We start from the raw sequence: 22,954 nt of genomic DNA, 5'->3' as shown, positions 1-22,954 counted from the left end.
TTTATATCTTCTACCTTTTTAGATTTGTGCACAAAATAACTATAGTTTATAATTGAGAAAAACAAAGTGTACAAGAGAACAAAATTCCATATCAATACGTGGTTCACAGTGGGAGATATAGAACGGCCATAAATTTACAGAATTTCATGACCCAAAAAATTTTCAACCCTTTATATCTCCTACATTTATAGATCTGTGCACAAAATAACTATAGTTTATACTTGAGAAAAATAAAGTGTACAAGAGAACAAAATTCCATATCAATACGTGGTTCACAGTGAGAGATATAGAACGGCCATAATTTTACAGAATTTCATGACCCAAAAAAATTTCAACCCCTTATATCTTATACCTTTTTAGATCTGTGCACAAAATGACTATAGTTTATAATTGAGAAAAACAAAGTGTACAAGAGAACAAAATTCCATATCAATACGTGGTACACACTGGAAGGTATAGAACGGCCACAATTTTACAGAATTTCATGACCCAAAAAATTTTCATCCCTTTATATCTTCTACCTTTTTAGATCTGTACACAAAATAACTATAGTTTATAATTGAGAAAAACAAAGTGTACAAGAGAACAAAATTCCATACCAATACGTGGTTCACTGTGGGAGATATAGAACGCTCATAATTTTACAAAATTTCATGACCCAAAAAATTTTAAACCCTTTATATCTTCTACATTTATAGATCTGTGCACTAAATAACTATAATTTATAATTGAGAAAAACAAAGTGTACAAGAGAACAAAATTCCATATCAATACGTGGTTCACACTGGAAGATATAGAACGGCCATAATTTTACAGAATTTCATGACCCAAAAAATTTTCAACCCTTTATATCTTCTACCTTTTTAGATCTGTGCACAAAATAACTATAGTTTATAATTGAGAAAAACAAAGTGTACAAGAGAACAAAATTCCATATCAATACGTGGTTCACAGTGAGAGATATAGAACGGCCATAATTTTACAGAATTTCATGACCCAAAAAAATTTCAACCATTTATATCTTATACCTTTTTAGATCTGTGCACAAAATAACTATAGTTTATAATTGAGAAAAACAAAGTGTACAAGAGAACAAAATTCCATATCAATACGTGGTTCACAGTGAGAGATATAGAACGGCCATAATTTTACAGAATTTCATGACCCAAAAAAATTACAACCCGTTATATCTTATACCTTTTTAGATCTGTACACAAAATAACTATAGTTAATAATTGAGAAAAACAAAGTGTACAAGAGAACAAAATTCCATATCAATACGTGGTTCACAGTGGGAGATATAGAACGGCCATAAATTTACAGAATTTCATGACCCAAAAAAATTTCAACCCTTTATATCTTCTACATTTATAGATCTGTGCACAAAATAACTATAGTTTATAATTGAGAAAAACAAAGTGTACAAGAGAACAAAATTCCATATCAATACGTGGTTCACACTGGAAGATATAGAACGGCCATAATTTTACAGAATTTCATGACCCAAAAAATTTTCAACCCTTCATATCTTCTACTTTTTTAGATCAGTGCACAAAATAACTATAGTTTATAATTGAGAAAAACAAAGTGTACAAGAGAACAAAATTCCATATCAATACGTGGTTCACAGTGAGAGATATAGAACGGTCATAATTTTACAGAATTTCATGACCCAAAAAAATTTCAACCCGTTATATCTTATACCTTTTTAGATCTGTGCACAAAATAACTATAGTTTATAATTGAGAAAAACAAAGTGTACAAGAGAACGAAATTCCATACCAATACGTGGTTCACTGTGGGAGATATAGAACGGTCATAATTTTACAGAATTTCATGACCCAAAAAATTTTAAACCCTTTATATCATCTACATTTATAGATCTGTGCACAAAATAACTATAGTTTATAATTGAGAAAAACAAAGTGTACAAGAGAACAAAATTCCATATCAATACGTGGTTCACACTGGAAGATATAGAACGGCCATAATTTTACAGAATTTCATGACCCAAAAAATTTTCAACCCTTCATATCTTCTACTTTTTTAGATCAGTGCACAAAATAACTATAGTTTATAATTGAGAAAAACAAAGTGTACAAGAGAACAAAATTCCATATCAATACGTGGTTCACAGTGAGAGATATAGAACGGCCATAATTTTACAGAATTTCATGACCCAAAAAAATTTCAACCCGTTATATCTTATACCTTTTTAGATCTGTGCACAAAATAACTATAGTTTATAATTGAGAAAAACAAAGTGTACAAGAGAACAAAATTCCATATCAATACGTGGTACACACTGGAAGGTATAGAACGGCCACAATTTTACAGAATTTCATGACCCAAAAAAATTTCATCCCTTTATATCTTCTACCTTTTTAGATCTGTACACAAAATAACTATAGTTTATAATTGAGAAAAACAAAGTGTACAAGAGAACAAAATTCCATATCAATACGTGGTTCACAGTGGGAGATATAGAACGGCCATAAATTTACAGAATTTCATGACCCAAAAAATTTTCAACCCTTTATATCTTCTACCTTTTTAGATCTGTGCACAAAATAACTATAGTTTATAATTGAGAAAAATAAAGTGTACAAGAGAACAAAATTCCATATCAATACGTGGTTCACAGTGAGAGATATAGAACGGCCATAATTTTACAGAATTTCATGACCCAAAAAAATTTCAACCCCTTATATCTTATACCTTTTTAGATCTGTGCACAAAATGACTATAGTTTATAATTGAGAAAAACAAAGTGTACAAGAGAACAAAATTCCATATCAATACGTGGTTCACAGTGGGAGATATAGAACGGCCATAAATTTACAGAATTTCATGACCCAAAAAAATTTCAACCCTTTATATCTTCTACATTTATAGATCTGTGCACAAAATAACTATAGTTTATAATTGAGAAAAACAAAGTGTACAAGAGAACAAAATTCCATACCAATACGTGGTTCACTGTGGGAGATATAGAACGGTCATAATTTTACAGAATTTCATGACCCAAAAAATTTTCAACCCTTTATATCTTCTACCTTTTTAGATTTGTGCACAAAATAACTATAGTTTATAATTGAGAAAAACAAAGTGTACAAGAGAACAAAATTCCATATCAATACGTGGTTCACAGTGAGAGATATAGAACGGCCATAATTTTACAGAATTTCATGACCCAAAAAAATTACAACCCGTTATATCTTATACCTTTTTAGATCTGTGCACAAAATAACTATAGTTTATAATTGAGAAAAACAAAGTGTACAAGAGAACAAAATTCCATACCAATACGTGGTTCACTGTGGGAGATATAGAACGGTCATAATTTTACAGAATTTCATGACCCAAAAAATTTTAAACCCTTTATATCATCTACATTTATAGATCTGTGCACAAAATAACTATAGTTTATAATTGAGAAAAACAAAGTGTACAAGAGAACAAAATTCCATATCAATACGTGGTTCACACTGGAAGATATAGAACGGCCATAATTTTACAGAATTTCATGACCCAAAAAATTTTCAACCCTTCATATCTTCTACTTTTTTAGATCAGTGCACAAAATAACTATAGTTTATAATTGAGAAAAACAAAGTGTACAAGAGAACAAAATTCCATATCAATACGTGGTTCACAGTGAGAGATATAGAACGGCCATAATTTTACAGAATTTCATGACCCAAAAAAATTTCAACCCGTTATATCTTATACCTTTTTAGATCTGTGCACAAAATAACTATAGTTTATAATTGAGAAAAACAAAGTGTACAAGAGAACAAAATTCCATACCAATACGTGGTTCACAGTGGGAGATATAGAATGGCCACAATTTTACAGAATTTCATGACCCAAAAAATTTTCAACCCTTTATATCTTCTACCTTTTTAGATCAGTGCACAAAATAACTATAGTTTATAATTGAGAAAAACAAAGTGTACAAGAGAACAAAATTCCATATCAATACGTGGTTCACAGTGAGAGATATAGAACGGCCATAATTTTACAGAATTTCATGACCCAAAAAAATTTCAACCCGTTATATCATATACCTTTTTAGATCTGTGCACAAAATAACTATAGTTTATAATTGAGAAAAACAAAGTGTACAAGAGAACAAAATTCCATATCAATACGTGGTTTACAGTGAGAGATATAGAACGGCCATAATTTTACAGAATTTCATGACCCAAAAAAATGTCAACCCTTTATATCTTATACCTTTTTAGATCTGTGCACATAATGACTATAGTTTATAATTGAGAAAAACAAAGTGTACAAGAGAACAAAATTCCATATCAATACGTGGTACACACTGGAAGATATAGAACGGCCACAATTTTACAGAATTTCATGACCCAAAAAATTTTCATCCCTTTATATCTTCTACCTTTTTAGATCTGTACACAAAATAACTATAGTTTATAATTGAGAAAAACAAAGTGTACAAGAGAACAAAATTCCATATCAATACGTGGTTCACATTGGAAGATATAGAACGGCCATAATTTTACAGAATTTCATGACCCAAAAAATTTTCAACCCTTTATATCTTCTACCTTTTTAGATCTGTGCACAAAATAACTATAGTTTATAATTGAGAAAAACAAAGTGTACAAGAGAACAAAATTCCATACCAATACGTGGTTCACTGTGGGAGATATAGAACGGTCATAATTTTACAGAATTTCATGACCCAAAAAATTTTAAACCCTTTATATATTTTACATTTATAGATCTGTGCACAAAATAACTATAGTTTATAATTGAGAAAAACAAAGTGTACAAGAGAATAAAATTCCATACCAATACGTGGTTCACAGTGGGAGATATAGAATGGCCACAATTTTACAGAATTTCATGACCCAAAAAATTTTCAACCCTTTATATCTTCTACCTTTTTAGATCTGTGCACAAAATAACTATAGTTTATAATTGAGAAAAACGAAGTGTACAAGAGAACAAAATTCCATACCAATACATGGTTCGCAGTGGGAGATATAGAACGGCCATAAATTTACAGAATTTCATGACCCAAAAAATTTTCAACCCTTTATATCTTCTACATTTATAGTTCTGTGCACAAAATAACTATAGTTTATAATTGAGAAAAACAAAGTGTATAAGAGAACAAAATTCCATATCAATACGTGGTTCACAGTGAGAGATGTAGAACGGGCACAGTTTTACAGAATTTCATGACCCAAAAAAATTTCAACCCTTTATTTCCTCTACCTTTTTAGATCTGTGCACAAAATAACTATAGTTTATAATTGAGAAAAACAAAGTGTGCAAGAGAACAAAATTCCATATCAATACGTGGTTCACAGTGAGAGATATAGTACGGCCATAATTTTACAGAATTTCATGACCCAAAAAAATTTCAACCCTTTATATCTTATACCTTTTTAGATCTGTGCACAAAATAACTATAGTTTATAATTGAGAAAAACAAAGTGTATAAGAGAACAAAATTCCATATCAATACGTGGTTCACAGTGAGAGATGTAGAACGGGCACAGTTTTACAGAATTTCATGACCCAAAAAAATTTCAACCCTTTATATCCTCTACCTTTTTAGATCTGTGCACAAAATAACTATAGTTTATAATTGAGAAAAACAAAGTGTATAAGAGAACAAAATTTCATACGAATACGTGGTTCACAGTGGGAGATATAGAACGGTCATAATTTTACAGAATTTCATGACCCAAAAAGTTATCAACCCTTAAGAACTTAAAATTAAATTCAAATTAAAAAAAAGGAACATTTTTTTGTTTTCGTACCTTTCCTAAGTTTCTAAATTTCAGTACATTTAAAATTGAAATTTCGCGGAACACTTCGACCATATTCGCGGAACACCGGTTAAGAACCACTGCTCTAGAGAGTAGAGCGAAGCGTTATGACATGTTTGATTTCTTCGCTCTCATCGCGCTCAATTTGTAAAGGTTATTTTTCAAAGGTTATGGATATTGATACATTTATTGGTTTAGTTTGTTTAAAGAAACCTCTGTGGGGCCGTAGTATTTGTGAAGCTACAATAGTTTTTAACAATTAATAATTAATATTTAAAATTAATTAACAAGTAGTTAATGGAGAATTCAGGTAATTTTTGCTACATTTAATTTGGTTCTCAATCCCTTAATGCTAACTTTCATCTAAATACTTGGCAAAATTAAATTACATTTTCACGTCCTACTACTTCTGATCAGGACGAATTCTCCAATCCTTCTTCTGTAGCGTCGTACTACTCCATTTTTTCAGATGAACAACATTAATTTACGACAAATCATGGTGTAGTGATTTAATCAAATTATTGTGTTTTTTTTTTGGCTAATTTCTTTTCATCTGCATATATTTCTATTTTTTATTTATTTTTTTCTAACCTTAAAGTAACTGCTAGGATTAATGGGGTTACACAGATTTGTATTTAGTTAATAATTTAGTTAATTTTTCTATATTGTGCCTAACTTTTGTTGTGAGTTGTATTATTCAAAAACAATAAAATTTGATTTTGATTAATGGGGTTACACTGGGCTAGTATGTAATCAAATGTTGATATAGACATTCGAAAATATGCATGAAACTTGCCAGGATGCTCCCGAAGTTTTTGGTACAAGTGATGAAATTCACCAAGTTCATTTCTAAATTTATTTATGTCATTGTACACTGCAGCTCCTACTACTAAGCTGCTGCAAATACCAAAGTTTCAACGAAGAATTTTCATATAAAAATAGTTCCTCCATCTTGTTTTGTCAAAAGGAGAACGCGACTAAGCTCGTCACTATGTGCATTGATTTGAAGCAGCTATTATCGCCGCTTTGCTCACCGCTCCACTATGTTTCCAGCCTTAGAGGGAAACTTTTTAGTAGAGTATTTTCTTGTGAAAAAATTGGATGCCAAAATTTATATTAAAATATATTTGCCAATCGCCTTCGTCTATGTCGTCGTCTCCGACATCTAATTCGGTATTTGGATGGAAAGCCAATTTGAAAAGCAACCCATATGAAGCATCTTTCTTTATATAAAAACAATATTGTTTCTATTATTTTATTGTAATGTTTTAGATCGAATGTTTTAAACGATATATACCGTCACTATGATCACATGTTGGAGTATGATGAAGAATCTGTAGATGAATTAGAGAGTGGCGATGTTACAGGATATGCAATACATAGTGGAGGATCAAGAGCCCCTTCATCAGATTATGGAGGACATCATTATCATAATGGTGAGTTTTACGATCGATTTCTTTTTATTAAAATCCTTAATAAAAATAAATTAAAATGGAAAAACGGGCTTTTTTACGAAAGTTGGTATTCTGTTTTTGGGGAATAAATGTTTTCCTAAATTTTAGTGGAAGGAAAGCGTATCGACACCTTTCTTAGAAGTGTTCCTAAGCGAATTTTCCTAGATTAATGTTCCATATAAAACATCCATGGGCATAATAATGGCAGGAAGCCTGAAGAAAAGTTGTTAGAGCCGTTTTTGAGAAAATCGCTAAAAAGGAGTACTTCCGGTTTACTATAATCGGTTACGCTAGTGAGTCCCAATCGAAATAATAAAGTTTCAACCTCACTTCCTCTTTTGAGCTTTGGTTAGCAGCTTTTTTCCCTCATCAGTTTACAAACGTTTAAAAATAAATTGCATCTTATTGCATTAAACACCCATGGATTGCAAGGAGCATACAAATTCATGGAGAAAATGGACCTGCAGACAGTCACCCTCACAAGATCAAACTAATGGAAATCTTATTCTTCATGCACAATACCATCCACACCCCACTACTAGATCATATTGACGAGCTTACATCCTCTACTAAGACTAAATCTGGAGTATTTAATAGATTTTTTTTATTTTTAGATTATGGAAACGGTGGCAGTGTCGGAGTAGGTAACAAAGATGGAGGCGGAAGTGGTCCTCATAGTGGAGGCGGTGGCGGTGGAGGCCATCATTCTGGAGGCGGTGGAGGCCATCATTCTGGAGGCGGTGGAGGGCACTATTCTGGTGGCCATGGCAGTGGATCTGGTGGGCCTCCTAGTGGAGGTGATAGTCCTCACAGCGAAAGCGGAGGGACTGGATTTGGTCAAGACTATTATCATCATGTTGGAGGCGGTGAGCGCGGTATATAAATACATTTATGCGCTTTAATATCGATTATTACTGTTTCATAATGCTTAGGTAAAGTAAGTAATGCGTTCAACTTTTCGAATTCGATGTTTCACCAGAAATGCATGTTTTGAAATCCCCTGAATCCTGAAAATCATTATTACCAGAACATGATACAGTTTCGTCCTTTTGAAATCTCTCAAATTGCTACTTCAGTACTTTATATGCTGAGTGTGAAATATCTAATGAAAATTCTAGTTTGGAATAATGCCCTTCCAGTAGAAATGTAACAGTGTGTAGACTAGCTTTTTGAGTTTTCTATAATTTTATTAGACAGTTAAAAAAAAATTGTATTTAAAGGGAGGGACTTTTTAGATTTCTTCCTCTTTGGTTTAAAACTTCATTGCTGTTTTCATGGAACTGTTCTTTTTACGCTTCTTTCATTAATAACTTATTACATGATGTATCGAGTAAATATACGTAATATTGTGGTAAACAATCGTATTAATACAAAATTCAAAAATCTATGTAAGTGTTCATTATAGTTTTTAATTTTTTAATGATAATGAATGAATTGTTAAAAATAAATGAGTTATTGATATAAACAGCTTAGCGCAGGACCCGCTATCATGCTGTGTAACAGTTCTGTTATATGAACACAACCGTCCCAAACCGTTGGGGCAGATGTTTCAGTAATTTGTTCCGCCATTTTCTGGTTCACCACTTTTTAGCTCATCCTCATCCATTTAATTAATTACGTATCTTCTCTCAGTGGCAGTTTCTTTTGATAATTTCATTTATTGCCTTTTCTTGATTTTTTATTGTTTTATTTCACGAAGTTTGTTTTAGTTTTTTTGTGGTTATGTGAAGAGTAAAAAAAATAAATTCTCGGGTTTTGTGTTTTTAATTTATCCCCGTATCCCCGTATTTTGCACTTTTGTTCAGGCTTATTTTGCTCTCTCTCATCTAGACATATTTCAGTGACATATTAAACTGATGCATTTAACTGACTTAACCAGGAGATTTGTTTTAAGAAAAGTCGAGGGAGTGTTCAAATGTGACATAAGTTTTGAATTACTTTTCCAATAGCATAATACTGGTTTCAACATGTCTTGTTACTCGGTTTCAAAGATATAATTCTTAAAATAGATTGCTATTATTGATTTCAGGAGATGAACACTATTATTATGAACCAGAAGAGCACTCTCACGGCAAAGGACTGGCACTAAAAGATCTCTTTGAACTGGCGTTGACAGCGCTAGCGTTTCTGGCGTTTGGTTTGTTCGTCGCAAATGTAATAATGATGTGTCTAATGGTTAGTTTTATTTTTATAAAACCTTTATTTACTTAATTTCATATATTCAGTATTAATTAATCAGCATATTTATTTCGTATATTTGAAGTGTTTTTAATTATATTCTTACTATTAAAAGTACGATTGAACGAGAACATCTTTCTCACTTTAATCGATAAACGTAATTGAGTGATAAGATCAAATCATCTTCCGTGTAAACAAGTCTTCCGTGTAACAATAGTATTGTTAGCAAATATTTTTAATTAAAGGTTTTTAAAGATTTTAATATTCAGGAAATTATTTTTATCATTATAAATAAAAAAAACTAGTGAGGAAATGATTAAAAAAATTTGTGGGAAAAAATTAAAAATATGAAATTAAACAAGGTTTAGTAAGTGCCTTTTTTCAAGGTTTCTTTTGCAAAAAGTTGCGGATTTATTTCCTGATTTCCTAACTAAAATATTTTTCAAGATTTAAGAGTTTTATGTTATTTTGAACGAACTTCAAAGTAAAGTAAATAACATATATTTTTTATGAGTGGTAACAATCTGGAGTAAAGGGATCGTATCCCAAATGCCCAAAATCCATTCCTGTCTGCTGTGTACTCTTGACAGTAAGACTCCTTCTTGCCATTCCCTCATGAGACGCTTACCTTATCGTCTAAACAACCTTATCCTTAACGTCAAACCAATCTGAAAGATTGTACACTAAATTTTTAGGCTTATTTGAAGAATAGTTGCAAGCAATCTAGCAAGAGTTTGTTGTGAGGTGAAAAAATGGAAACCTGGAAACCCAAAGAGGACAGTCGAAGATCACGAACTACCTTTGGTGGACTGTATAAATAAGAGAAAATTCCAAAGAAAAGAAAGTGAAAATAGACTATGGGAGACGCAGTTGGAAAGGCGCTTCAACATCAACAGTCATTTGTCTAAATAGAAAATTGGAAAATCTCGAAGAGAATCAACAACCTTCCCAATAAATCAGGCAACTCAGTATCTCGAATGTTTTTTTTTCAAGTTATTGTAGAAAACGATGCTCCCTAAGGTTAATTGAACAAATTATTCAATTTAAACTCCTTTCGATTAACTATTATTTCTATATATCAAAATATTTTGTACAATGTATTAAGAGCGATTTACGAAGTAGATTAAGGGCAAAAATGCTAAAATATTTTGGAATTCAAGTCTCTTTTGTGTTCTTGGTTATTTTGTCATTATTTAGTCCTTCAGTTATGATTAATGATGTGAACAGTGTTTTGCAACTGTAACTGGTATTAACAAACTTGGACACTCTCTCATTGTTGCTTATCGTGTCGAAACAGTAAAATTCTTTATGCCACATCTATTTCTCCATAATTTGGCATAAATAATTTTTTTTTTTTTTTCAGGGATCCCAAGGGCCGACAATCATCATGCAGACATCAACAATGACCACAACATCAACTGGAGAAGCTAGAGTTCCGCCTGCCACTACGGCAACCAGCAAGGGGCAACGGACAAAACGTGAGGTCCCATCTGAGGAGCTGTTAAACGAAATGGCGTATCGTGTAATGACTTCTATTGATCGTTTGATGGAATTGAATCGACCAACCAATGATACGGATCAGTGCTTACAGTTTTCTTTGTGCGAGAATAATAAATATTCCAGGTCAATGCCTGGAAATACTAAGATTTGGTTGCCAATATGGAGGTGTGTCCTTTTTCCGTACTTTCATTATCTATATTCCTCAAAGGGGTTTTATTTTCTATTAAGGAAAACTTGAAACAAAATTATTACGCAATATTTTCATCATAAAACCCTTTGAAAAATTGAAATAGCCTTTTACTTATCATTTCCTATCACTGTGCTTGTCATTCAATCTATAATAGTAAATTATATTATTTTTTGCAGATTTCAGGATTTAAGGTAACCCAGCTGTTTATAATCTAATATTATAGTTAGTTGATTTTTTTTCGCTTTTCTTTGATAATTGTGCCGACTTATCTCTCATTTTTTTTGTGGTCTTAATGTTGTTAAGATGTCTTTGAATTATGTTGAAAGTCTTCACAGGAAATCAAGTATTAAAAGCCATTTCTTATCCCGCCAAAAAAAGTGCCATATGATGCTCACTCAAGCTCAAAAACTAAAAATATAGAAAATTCTAAATCTTCTAATTTGTTTGGTACTCAATAGCAGCATACTAGTTTAAAAAAAAAATAGTGATAACCAAGGAAGCCACTGAAAAACTGGCATTCCTGTTTGTTGAATAGCTTATTCCATAGTCCCATGGGATACCTATCCAAACTGCAAATTTGAAATGTCAACAATTTTTTTTGGGGGTTTTTGTTTTGTTCTCATATTGTAATACTTTTTTTTGCTTACAAAAGAAACGTAATATCACTTTCATTGATTCCTAATTCCAGTTTTGGAGTGAGCTGGTTAGGAGCCGTACATGGAGAAAACAGAATGAGTCTGTTAAAGGCATCTGTGCTTGGATTGGGCAACGCCGATTGCAGTAACGCTTATCCATCTTGCCAAAGGAAATAACCTTCACAAATAGACTGGACGTTAACATCTGCAAATAATCTATTGCGCTTTTTTTTTCACTATTGCGTTTGTAAGTAACTTTATTATAACCGTGTGGTGTTAGTATCTAGTTTCTATGGTAGAATGCTCTCATTGCATTACTTGATTACTAGTTACTGTAATTTACTTGAATTTATTCCTTTACATTAAATGTAAAAAATTTACTTATATACGCGAATAAAATAAATCTAGTAATACTATATCATCTCATTTTAAACAAGTAGGCTGTAGTTTCGAGACCGACTAAGAATTCAATCTATCGTTATAATTTACTTAATCGTACTTCAGTTCGATTAATCACTGCATCGTGATGTTAAATGTTAGACCAGTATATTAGAAGATGTTTCTTAGGTTACAAAATAAGGGCATCTCTAATTTCCTTTGATATTAAAAAGATATTGTTAATTTATGATTTTAAAGTTAAATGATTATTTAATTCACTGAATTGGTAATTTAAATTAAACTATTTTATTGGTATGATAACTGTATAAATCAGAACTTACTATTTGAGCACCCATTAGTAGTGATCTCAGTAAGGTGATGGCAAATTTCTTTCATTAAATTTAGATACGATAATTGATCTTTAATTTATCGATTGCTAAAAAAAAAATACCTGTTTAAAACCAAAATAAAAGCGAAAGACACAGTAAAAAAACAAATCATTTATAACTAAAGTTTAATTTCATTATTTACAATTTTTTTGTACAAAGCTTCGTCAAGTTTTACATATTCTTTACCATCTTTAAAAAAGTATAGTGGGTCAGAAATTTTTTTTGGATCGTAGCCTTCATTTTGTAATTTATTTTTCTGGATTTTAAAAGTACCTAGAAAATAATACAAAAAATTATAACAATTTCAAATAGTATAATCAAGGCAATCAGTACAGTACGTTCAGACACTAGTACACCGCAGCCAATGTTCTGCCGACCTCTTGGAAGTTCTCTCCTAGTAACTGCGCTGCCTAGCACCGGTCAGTGAACTGTAAGAGGGCAGCTCTCCAAAAAAAAAGATCGTAAGCGCATTTTCTGTCGGAACTCATTCCGCCACAGTATTATATCCAAACTCGAGGAATGTATTTTCATAAAAATTACAGTTGAAAATATAAATTTATGTATGATAACACGAAGTAATTCCATTTTTAGTTTAAATTTATTTATATTATAAATTATGAACATAAAAGTTCATGTCAATACGAAAAAATTCCAATTTTAGTATATTGGTTGCCTAATTAAGCTTTATTTATCTGTTGTATAATTATATATTATATTTGGCACAAGTCTTTCAGCCAAAATCGATTTAGATAGACGGACCATTTTCGTACGACAATCTCCCAGGAAACAGAAGTTTCATTTTAAAATATTTTTTCCTTAACTTTCGAGCAGGTTCAAAAATAAATTTGATTTAATTAAGTTAGCCAAACTTTTTCTTTTGAAAGAGTTAATAATGGGTTGATTGTACTTTTGGGGGAAATTGGAATAGCCTCTTCATCAGGATTTTTTTAGCGCCCCAGCGAGAATATACCTGGTCAGTGTCGGATTAAGTGGCAGACTGAGTAGTCCCGACTGGGTTAGATTAGAGCGAAACACAGAGACAGTTGCCGGAGGTTCTTTCCTATATACTAATGTCCGCTTGAGCATTCGGATTGGAGAGGTAGTTCCATAGAGCCAGCATGTAGCATGCTAGTCCGGTAACACACCCAGTAACAGGCCCCTGTGGTCTTGTCTAGGATCAGGCTGTAATCTGGCTCTAGGTAGAGGGAACTGTAGGCCTGTATGCTATTACTATTGCTGTGCAATCCGATATGATTCCTTGGCACGTAGAACCGAGGAGTTCTTGAACCTTTTTTTTTTTTTGGCGCTTTGAAGAAGTTTGCCCGGGACGCTGACTTATCTTGGTTCAGACTTAATCTCAGCCTAACTGTGTAAGCGACCTTTATATTGGCATTTCCTGTCCCACACACACATCCACTTGATAGTCGCAGTGGCTTGATATTCATTCCACGAACGTAACACTTCCTTTCACTTCACCTATAATATTTGTGTAAGCTACTCACCAGTCATTGGAATGGAATTGATAACTCTAACAAACACCGGTCTAGCAAAACTGCTCAGTTCTTTCTTAACGCCTTCCTCTAATCTATTTAAATCTAGTTTTTTCTCTTCATCCATGATGGCCACCATACCTGCACGGCCTTCAACGCCTGGGATCTGTAATGTTATTTAAAAATTGTGAAAATAGGCATTTGCGGTCTACTGATATTGTTTAAAAAAACTTTTAATCGCGTCCACCGAGTTTAAATATAGAATTTGAACCTTTGATCTTTTTTCGTTTTTGATTTTTGTTGATAATAAGACAACACACTAACCAATTTGTAAAAACGAGTGTTCAAAATCGAAAATCTCCATGATTGTACTATACTTTCTTTTTCGTTAAGATTCAGAAAAATTAAACTTTTATTTAATAAAAGGTTTTATACCTCGACACCATATACTGTTGCATCTTTTAAACCTACGATGTTACTTATAATGGCTTCTACTTCAGAAGTAGAAACATTTTCACCTCTCCATCTGAAAATTTAGTGGGGTATTAATTAAAGAAAAATAATTAAAAATATTTCTATCAAAAATATACATTTTTTTGTTCTTTTAATGCAGCGGTTCCCAATCTTTTTTCATTAGTGTACCCTTTTACCTGATTGTTTTCTTAGTGAGTACCCCTAACATATACTTATATATAATATATAAATAAAAAAATAAATAATCGTATTTTGGATTTTACGTATTGTAAGTTTAAATTAACAGCAAAACAATCTGAATATCGGTATCGAATCATTCGATATTATATTGGTATCGAATCATTCGATATTATATTGGTATCGAATCATTCGATATTATATTGGTATCGAATCATTCGATATTATATTGGTATCGAAAAAATACTGCAGTATCGAATGAGTACTTAATTCTTGTCAATTTATATGTTATTCAGTTTTATTATAATAATTTTGTAATTAAGTTGTAGGAATAATTTATTATATAATTTTTTCCTCCTTAATAATATATCTGTATAATTTTTATATCTTCCGCCATAATAACTTTTTTTTTGCGTACCCCAGGTTGGGAACCGCTGTTTTAATGAAAGGGAAAAGTACCTAAAAGTGTCGCCTGTACGATCCCTAAAGTAGAAATATCCTAGTTCATCTTTAACTAATAGGTCACCTATAAAACAAAATTAAATTATGTTAAAAAAAATTTGCGGTAATGAATTCAATGAATAGGAGTCGTAGCTTGTGTGAAAAATTCCTTTCTAGAGTAGTGGTCGACTTGGCATTTAGTGTCTCTGAGTAATCTTTAAGGTAATCCAGACGAAAAACAAAACGTTTTTGTGAAAGATACGCACTGCAGAGCTAGTTGAAGTATGCAACCGTTTGGCAACAGCCAGTTTTTGTCTTGGCACATCTACTTAATTAAAATGCTCAAATTCTGGTAAAGTTTTTTTCTTAACTAATTAGTTAAGGTTTATTTTCGCTTTAAATCACGTTTAAATAAATTTAAAAAAATACCTGAATTAACTACAGAATCGCCTTTGCTAAATACATCTCGTATGATCTTCTTTTTGGTAGCTTCAACGTCTACGTAACCTATAAAATAATATTACATTAACAGTAATAAATAAGAAATATTTCGTTTTAATTCTTGAAAGGTGAAAGGTAAGGGCAGCACGGTGGACTAGTAAGCCGCGCGTAGGTCCTGGGGTCAAATTTCACGCTGCTGCTCTTAAATTTTTCACTTTTCTAGCAGCCTCCTATAGCTCACTTTCCTGTGTTGGACTATTATTGTTATTGGCTGTAGCGAGAGAATACTGTCCGGAGGCCGGCAGTGTACTGATTCCAATAACTTTGGATGTTGACGCACCTTAAATAATAATAAAAACCCCAGGATCTCGTATTTCAGAAATGACTGTACTAAACGGTTTCTTGTTTTAAAGCTGAATTATTGCAAATAAGCCGTACTTATTTAAGTGATTTCTGTTTCTTTTTTGCCCTTTTTCTTTGTCTGAAAAGCACCTTGGATAGAATTCATATTTGTGATATAAAGTATTTTTCTGGTTTATCTGTGCAATTTTAACTTGTACCCCATTCCTTTGAATGCAGATTCTTCCCAAACTTGACGTTGAGTGATTTGCTTTGGCTTGATGGGAAAGATCTTGTTCTTGGAATTCTTACTCTTGGTGGAACTCTTTTTTGCAATTTGCTTTAGAAGAAGATGTCATTCACTTATTTAAGCGGACGACCTTGCCGTCAGATTTTCGTCTTCGTTTTACAGATTTCTGTGCTTGGGTTGCTTGGTAATTTTATCTGGATAGGCTTCAGCCAAGGCTATTTAGCTGTTGTAGAACTCCATGAATGGACATCACTAAGAGCGAACATATCTAAATAACATTGTTTAGTTTCCTGTCAGAAACATAGAAACTGTTTCTGAAAATGACGTGTTGTAAACTTATTAACGAGTGATATTAGTTATAAAGCTGGTTTTAAATTTCACTTTTTTCCTTACGAGATTATTCCACTGATAGTTAATAGACTGGGGTAAATTCGTATGTTGCCTGTGGGTCAGACATTCATTGCAATTATAATGTACTTAACAATAACAACGATGAGCTCTATCAAAATTTAAAAATGTAATTTATTGATAATGATGAGGTTTTTTTTATCAAACTGAATTAAAAATAAATAAATAAACAATAATTACCACTAAAAGTACTAGTTGATCTGGCTTTTAATATTTTGCCAACGCAAAGTCCAGGTTCGTTGACTTTGCATCGGATACATAGACCAGTTTTCGGATCTCTAATTGGTTCTAAGGTTGACTCGTCCACTTTTATCAAATCTACTGGATAGATAGTTTTAGCAAACCATGGTACATATCCTACAGCGCCTGTATGATTCCAACAATTAACTGTGAACAGAAATAAATCATAGTAGAGTAGTACATTTATAGATTATTAATTTATAGATCAATTATTATATATGTCAATACAAAGTGACACTAACTTAAGTTTGAATTGCCTTCAGTAGCTCCATAAAATTCGCAAACATCCTTAATATTAAATCTTTGTACAAAATGTTCCCATATTTGTGGCCGTAAGCCGTTGCCAACCACTAGACGTACACTATGAGCACGATCTTTTGGTGATGTAGGAGTCAATAAAAGAAATCTACATATTTCTCCAATGTACTGGGCTACCTACCAAGGAATGTAAGAGTAGATTATTGTTTTGGAAAAGAAAAAAAAAAAATCAAGAAAATGTTTCTCCTAGGAGTTCAGGAAACAGAAAGTTTCCGTTCAAATTTGCTAGAAAAGGCAGAACAAGGAAATCACAGGATCTCTAGGGATTTTTTCGGTATATTTGCTGCGGACGATCTAAATTACTTCTATCCACGTATTCTTTTTCTTCTAATTTTCATACTTGCTAAAAACAGAATAATATGTTTAGCAATCCGTTGCCTTGAAAATAATTTTTTTTGGGAATTAAAACTCATACTAAAGCAATCCATTGTCAAAAACGTACAAGTAAACCACATAAATAGATATTATTATCTATAATTTGATACAATTTCACTTACTGTACAGTCGTATTTTATACAATCAGACCAAAAGTTGGATGCAGAAAATTTCTGCCTGATGACGACAGTGCTTCCACCAAGAAGTGTTTGAAAGCAACCAACTACACCGCCGGCTGTATGATACATGGGTAGACTGTCATAAATTACATCGTCTTCTTTAATTCCGGACCAATGTTTAACGCCCATGCTCATCATCATTGCTCTAAAATGGAAGTCAAATGAATAAATGAATGGATTAGGAGTGAACAAATATGTGATTTAATTTTAATATTTAATACTTATTGCCAAAAATAAAGAAAAAAAATCTGTATTTACTGACCTAAGATTGGTTATAATTGCTGCTTTAGGCAAACCTGTTGTGCCCGATGTGTAAATATACAATAATTTGCCTTTGAACTTTCCTTTGTTGATTTCACCCGTAAGCGGTTCTTTATTGTAGTGAGGTACGCTCTTCCAAAAATCGATACTGCCTTCTACAGCCTCTCCTTCGCCCACACTTAAAAGTTTAAAGTCTTTCAGAAATTCACTTATATTCTTTAGCACTAGAACAAGTAAGTAAGTATGAATGCTATTGTGTTTATTTTAATTAAAAAGTAAGTAATTGCTTTAGGAGGGACTAGAGTTCTGAAATTTGAAGACGCCACCTATCTGTTTGTTTCAATCCAATTTCAATTGTCCCTAATTCTCTTTGTCTTACTTATAGGAATTAGAATTAATTTCTAATAGTTTTGATTGGAGAATTCAAATTTCAATAGATCGTAGAAAGCTTACCTGGAGTGAAAGACGTATCATAGATAAGCGTCCTAGCTTCTGACACCTTTAGCGAATGTTCCAACACTTTGCCTACTTGATTGGTATTGATTAGTGCTGAGATTACACCAATCTTGGACAACCCCATCCAATAGCATGGATAATATTCAGAATTTGGTAGTAAAATAGCCACACAGTCACCTCTAGATAAATTGCATTCCTCTTTAAAATATCTTGACAGTTGATTTGTTATATTTTCAACCTTGGGTGTGTTGTAATATGAAACAATGTATAAAAATTATTAATAATACTAAGAATGAAGTAGGACAAACGATAATTGCTACGTTTACTGTTCACAAATAATTATATAGAATTGCTTCAATTTTTTTTTTCGAATTGCTACTACTTCCACGTTTTATCTACGGTTGAGACAAAACGACGTATTATTATTTTAATATACCTTTATACTTCATTTGCAAATAGTTTGCGTGTTTTGTTATCATTTTTGTCTTAAAGGAGGGATTTAATTATAAAATGAACGCAATTAATTTTTAGGTATATTGCTGTAAGGAATGTGGACTGTCGCTGCATTAGAGCGCCCCTGGAGGTAGGTACCCTCCAGGTATACTGTAGTACACTCTTAGTATTCACACTAAACCACAGTACTTTGCGCTCTCCAAGGATTAGATAATATACAAAGCACATTGACGATTGAACTCGCTGATAGCAGTCGTTCGAGAAAGACTATACCCGTGAATCTGAAGATAGCTTACTGATAGATGTTTTTAAACCAGACCTTAAGACAATTGGATTGTGTTCGTAACCCGTAACTCTAGGGACTGTAAATGCAGGCAACCTCTTGAGCAAGAAGCATTATATTCGTCCGATTGCAACCAATGTTTTTTATTCATTGTCTGATTGTTGTTTGGAATCTTTGGCAATTTTTAGAGAAGGTGTTGAATGTAGCAAAAACTACTGGTCCGGAAAAATCTAAAGACCTAGACCTAAAGAAAAGGGTAGGTTTCTGCTACTAGAACTACAATAGGTTTCAGCAAAAGACTTTTAATTTGGGTAGGCTTAACGATATCTTTCATTTTTAGAGGGCAAAAAATCCTATAAATTTGCTCTAACAGAAAAAAACCTTAACATTCATCCTTACTAGAAATTGGCATTTTCGTTCTGTAATAAGTTTTTTTATTGACTCTTTATTCTTTAAGAGTTAGGAAATCCTCGAAACGATTATTAAATCTTTGGAAAAAAAAAAATTAATTGTTCTTTTTTATTGCATTTATTTTATTTATTAAGTTCCCTGACCTTAAATAAAAAATATATGGACCTTTGTACTCTCAAATGTAAGGTTATATTTGCTTTATTTATTAAAAGGTTATAGTTTGGTTTCCATGATGGTTTTACTTCGCGGTTAGGCAGATTCTGTATTCTAAACATTATTTTCTTCAATCGAAAGTGTATATTTACAAAAAAAAAATTAATATTAACCTGTTGAAATGTTAAAACTCTGTCTTCACATCTGAAAGCAACTTTTTGTGGAAATTTTTTCACCCATTTTTGGAAAATATGATGTACCGTGTACTCTTGAATTTCCCAGTATTTAAGTGTTGCTAATAATCTTATACCTGCCTTTGCTATGCTGAAAATAAAACAAAACCAGCAATTAATAAACAATGTGTAGTAAATATCAGGAAATAGATTAAAGGAAAAAGCAAGAAAAAAAAAACAAGGTGAGACAAGTTCCAAGTAAGTTTTTAGTAAATAAGTTTCAACATATATAATTCGCGTTCCAACTTTTCTTCACGTACATATACTTATTTATTACAGTCGCACTAAATCATCGTATTTGATTCGTATGATATTTTTTTATTCAATCGTAAGAACTACTTAGTACGTACTTGAATTTTGTTAATGTTTGTACGCCAACCGTTTATCAGTTTATTCAAGTTATGTAGTTTATTTTTTTTGCAACAAAACAGTTCTAACTTTTTGAAGAGAGTCTTATTACTTAGAATTGAAAATTTTCGCATTTGAAGTTTTACCAGTGATATACATACACTGGGCCAAAAAAGTCTGTGAACACTAACCTAAATTTTATTACTTTTATTATTATCTTATTAGAAACTTCTTTTATTTTCAAATGAAATATACTATTCGATAGAGAGAAACCAGAGTTTTTCATTTTATATTCAATCTTTTATTTTTGTTCAGCAGGAATATCACAATTAAATGTTTAACAAAACAACACCCCAAACGAATGCAAAAAAAGTCTGTGAACAGCTGTATAAATATGTAAAAACATTAAGATAACAAACAGAAAAACGATTGAATAAAGTTTCAAAGTTCTCTATTGTATTGTAGAAACCACTACAGTCAGTTTTGTGAATAAATAATCTAATTAGTACATATTTAACCACTAATATGGAAGTTCCCAGACCAATTCGAGAACTTATTGTGACGTTGCGAAATGAAAGAAAAAGTATTCGAGAAATAGGGAAGATGGTTCAAAAAAACCCTTCAACGGTGCATAATATAATTAAAAAGTACGGAAATGTGATTAGTAGGCCACGCAGTGGACGGCCACCAAAACTTAATTCCTTTCATAAACGGCAAATTCTGAAGTCTGTTCGAGAAGAACCCAGGACAAGCGCTCAAAAAATCAGTCAAGAATTATCAAGTGGTTATGTGTAAGCGTAACACCACATACAATTAGAAATAAATTACATGAATACGATTATTGCGGTCGAGTCCCGAGGAAAAAACCTTTAATCAATAAAATAAATAGTAACCGCCGATTGGATTTCGCGAAAGAATATGTTTCTAAGCCTTCTAGTTTCTGGGAAACCGTAATCTTTTCAGATGAGTCGAAATTCAATGTATGTGGGTCTGATTGACGACAAAAAGTGTGGCAAAAAAGAAATGAAGCTATGAAAATGAAAAATATGAAGCCTACTTTTAAGCATGGGGGAGGCAACATTCTGGTGTGGGGTGCATGAGTGCTAAAGGAGTGGGCAAGTTAGATCTAATTAATGGTATGATGGACCAATATGTGTATGTGGATATATTAAGACGCAATTTAAAAGAAAATTCAAAAAAATTAGGGTTGGAGGGAACGTTTGTCTTCCAACAAGACAATGACCCGAAACATACCGCACCAAAAACTCGGGAATGGCTTTTAAATAATACACTCTGGCGCCTAAACACCCCTCCACAAATGCCAGACCTTAACCCAATAGAACATTTGTGGGATGAAATCAGCCGCGAAATAAATAAACGAGGAATAAGAAACCGTGAACAACTAAAAAACGCTATTTTAGAAGAGTGGGATAAAATTCCAACATTGACGACCACAAAATTATTAGGATCGATGAAAGCTCGTTTGTTGGAAGTGATTAGGAACATAGGAGGTCCTACAAGTTTTTAAAATTTATAATTCACGTACAATGTGTAACAATGATTTATTTCTGCAAAGTGTTCACAGACTTTTTTTGCATTCGTTTGGGGTGTTGTTTTGTTAAACATTTAATTGTGATATTCCTGTTGAACAAAAATAAAAGATTGAATATAAAATGAAAAACTCTGGTTTCTCTCTATCGAATAGTATATTTCATTTGAAAATAAAAGAAGTTAAGATAATAATAAAAGTAATAAAATTTAGGTTAGTGTTCACAGACTTTTTTGGCCCAGTGTATGTATGTTTCAAGGTTCGTAACCTTGATAAGTTGTTCTTTGTTGTTTGGCTGGGATAACCACAGGGACGGCAAAGTCAGTTTCACAGTTGCTAACCCATTTCCCTGTAAGTGTAGTAGTTAATACTATATAAACAGTATTTCATCCTTCTAGTTCATTGAATTGTGGTCACGGCGATGTAGAGTGAACTGAGCTATAACCGCAAGACATTTGCATACTTGTGGAAAGTCCCTGAAATATGAATGGTTAAGTGTAGCTATCGTCACTAAGGACTATAATAGTCGATAAGTTGCCATTCTTGTGGTTCGTAGCTCTTTCGTTATCGGGAAAACACTCACTCCACGGTCCTGGTATATTAGTTTGAACGTTATTTATTTATATTGTTGTTTTTTCCCCCAAGTTTAAAATTGCCATTCCTACGAAAACTCAATTTTGAAAGTTAAGCGTATTCACAACGCTTCCTGTGACAGAATAAAGGTAAAAAAAAAAAATAGCAGTTCTATAGAATAAATTATTGTTTACCCAAATATATTACTAATTAATAGCTTTGATGATCGTAACCATCTATTCCATTTTGGATAGAACTATTCATGCCGTAGTGACCTCGGTCAAAAGTAAATGAACATTAATTCAATTTTTTTTAAATATACAACAATTATTTCCCCCAGAACCTTTTGTTAGTTAAAGTATACTTATCTAAAGCAACAAATTTAATTACATTACTACCTCAATGAGACCTTTGAATGCGTATAATAGATAGGGTTAGGTTAGAAAAACTATAATTGAACTAAACAGATAATTGAGCTAATTAAAAAGCTTTATTTTTTGTGTAGCTGGGCCCACGATTAAGGCCACAAATTCTCGAAATATCTCCATTATTTTTATTTCGAAAA

The 22,954-nt window shown here is 32.2% G+C and overlaps 2 protein-coding genes across 3 annotated transcripts in view; one reads left to right on the top strand and one right to left on the bottom strand.

Moving 5' to 3' along the window:
* LOC141448118 (uncharacterized) overlaps window positions 1-22,954 on the top strand; it is a 47,971-nt gene that overhangs the window by 10,513 nt on the left and 14,504 nt on the right. The window contains exons 6-11 of the mRNA XM_074116226.1: window positions 7,086-7,249; window positions 7,882-8,142; window positions 9,297-9,442; window positions 10,809-11,110; window positions 11,312-11,326; window positions 11,824-12,017. Of these exons, the coding sequence (XP_073972327.1) occupies window positions 7,086-7,249; window positions 7,882-8,142; window positions 9,297-9,442; window positions 10,809-11,110; window positions 11,312-11,326; window positions 11,824-11,947 (1,012 nt within the window). The 3' untranslated portion in view covers window positions 11,948-12,017. The remainder of the gene's footprint in view (window positions 1-7,085; window positions 7,250-7,881; window positions 8,143-9,296; window positions 9,443-10,808; window positions 11,111-11,311; window positions 11,327-11,823; window positions 12,018-22,954) is intronic.
* The window catches only part of LOC141448109 (long-chain fatty acid transport protein 1-like), a 30,861-nt gene continuing 20,552 nt past the window's right edge, over window positions 12,646-22,954 (bottom strand). For both annotated transcript variants that reach the window (XM_074116186.1, XM_074116185.1), the window contains exons 2-12: window positions 19,860-20,010; window positions 18,384-18,624; window positions 17,932-18,154; window positions 17,613-17,814; window positions 17,040-17,232; window positions 16,738-16,944; window positions 15,549-15,626; window positions 15,138-15,204; window positions 14,463-14,553; window positions 14,040-14,193; window positions 12,646-12,810 (exon numbers count right to left, since the gene is read on the bottom strand). In XM_074116186.1, coding sequence (XP_073972287.1) covers window positions 12,656-12,810; window positions 14,040-14,193; window positions 14,463-14,553; window positions 15,138-15,204; window positions 15,549-15,626; window positions 16,738-16,944; window positions 17,040-17,232; window positions 17,613-17,814; window positions 17,932-18,154; window positions 18,384-18,624; window positions 19,860-20,010 — 1,762 coding nt within the window. In that variant the 3' untranslated portion in view covers window positions 12,646-12,655. The remainder of the gene's footprint in view (window positions 12,811-14,039; window positions 14,194-14,462; window positions 14,554-15,137; window positions 15,205-15,548; window positions 15,627-16,737; window positions 16,945-17,039; window positions 17,233-17,612; window positions 17,815-17,931; window positions 18,155-18,383; window positions 18,625-19,859; window positions 20,011-22,954) is intronic.

Source organism: Rhodnius prolixus, unplaced genomic scaffold, assembly GCF_049639745.1.
Source record: "Rhodnius prolixus isolate KJV_2025 unplaced genomic scaffold, Rpr scaffold_13, whole genome shotgun sequence".
NCBI classification, from domain to species: Eukaryota; Metazoa; Arthropoda; class Insecta; order Hemiptera; family Reduviidae; genus Rhodnius; species Rhodnius prolixus.
Note: the sequence above shows the minus strand (reverse complement) of the source record. Positions and strands in the feature narration are given on the sequence as shown.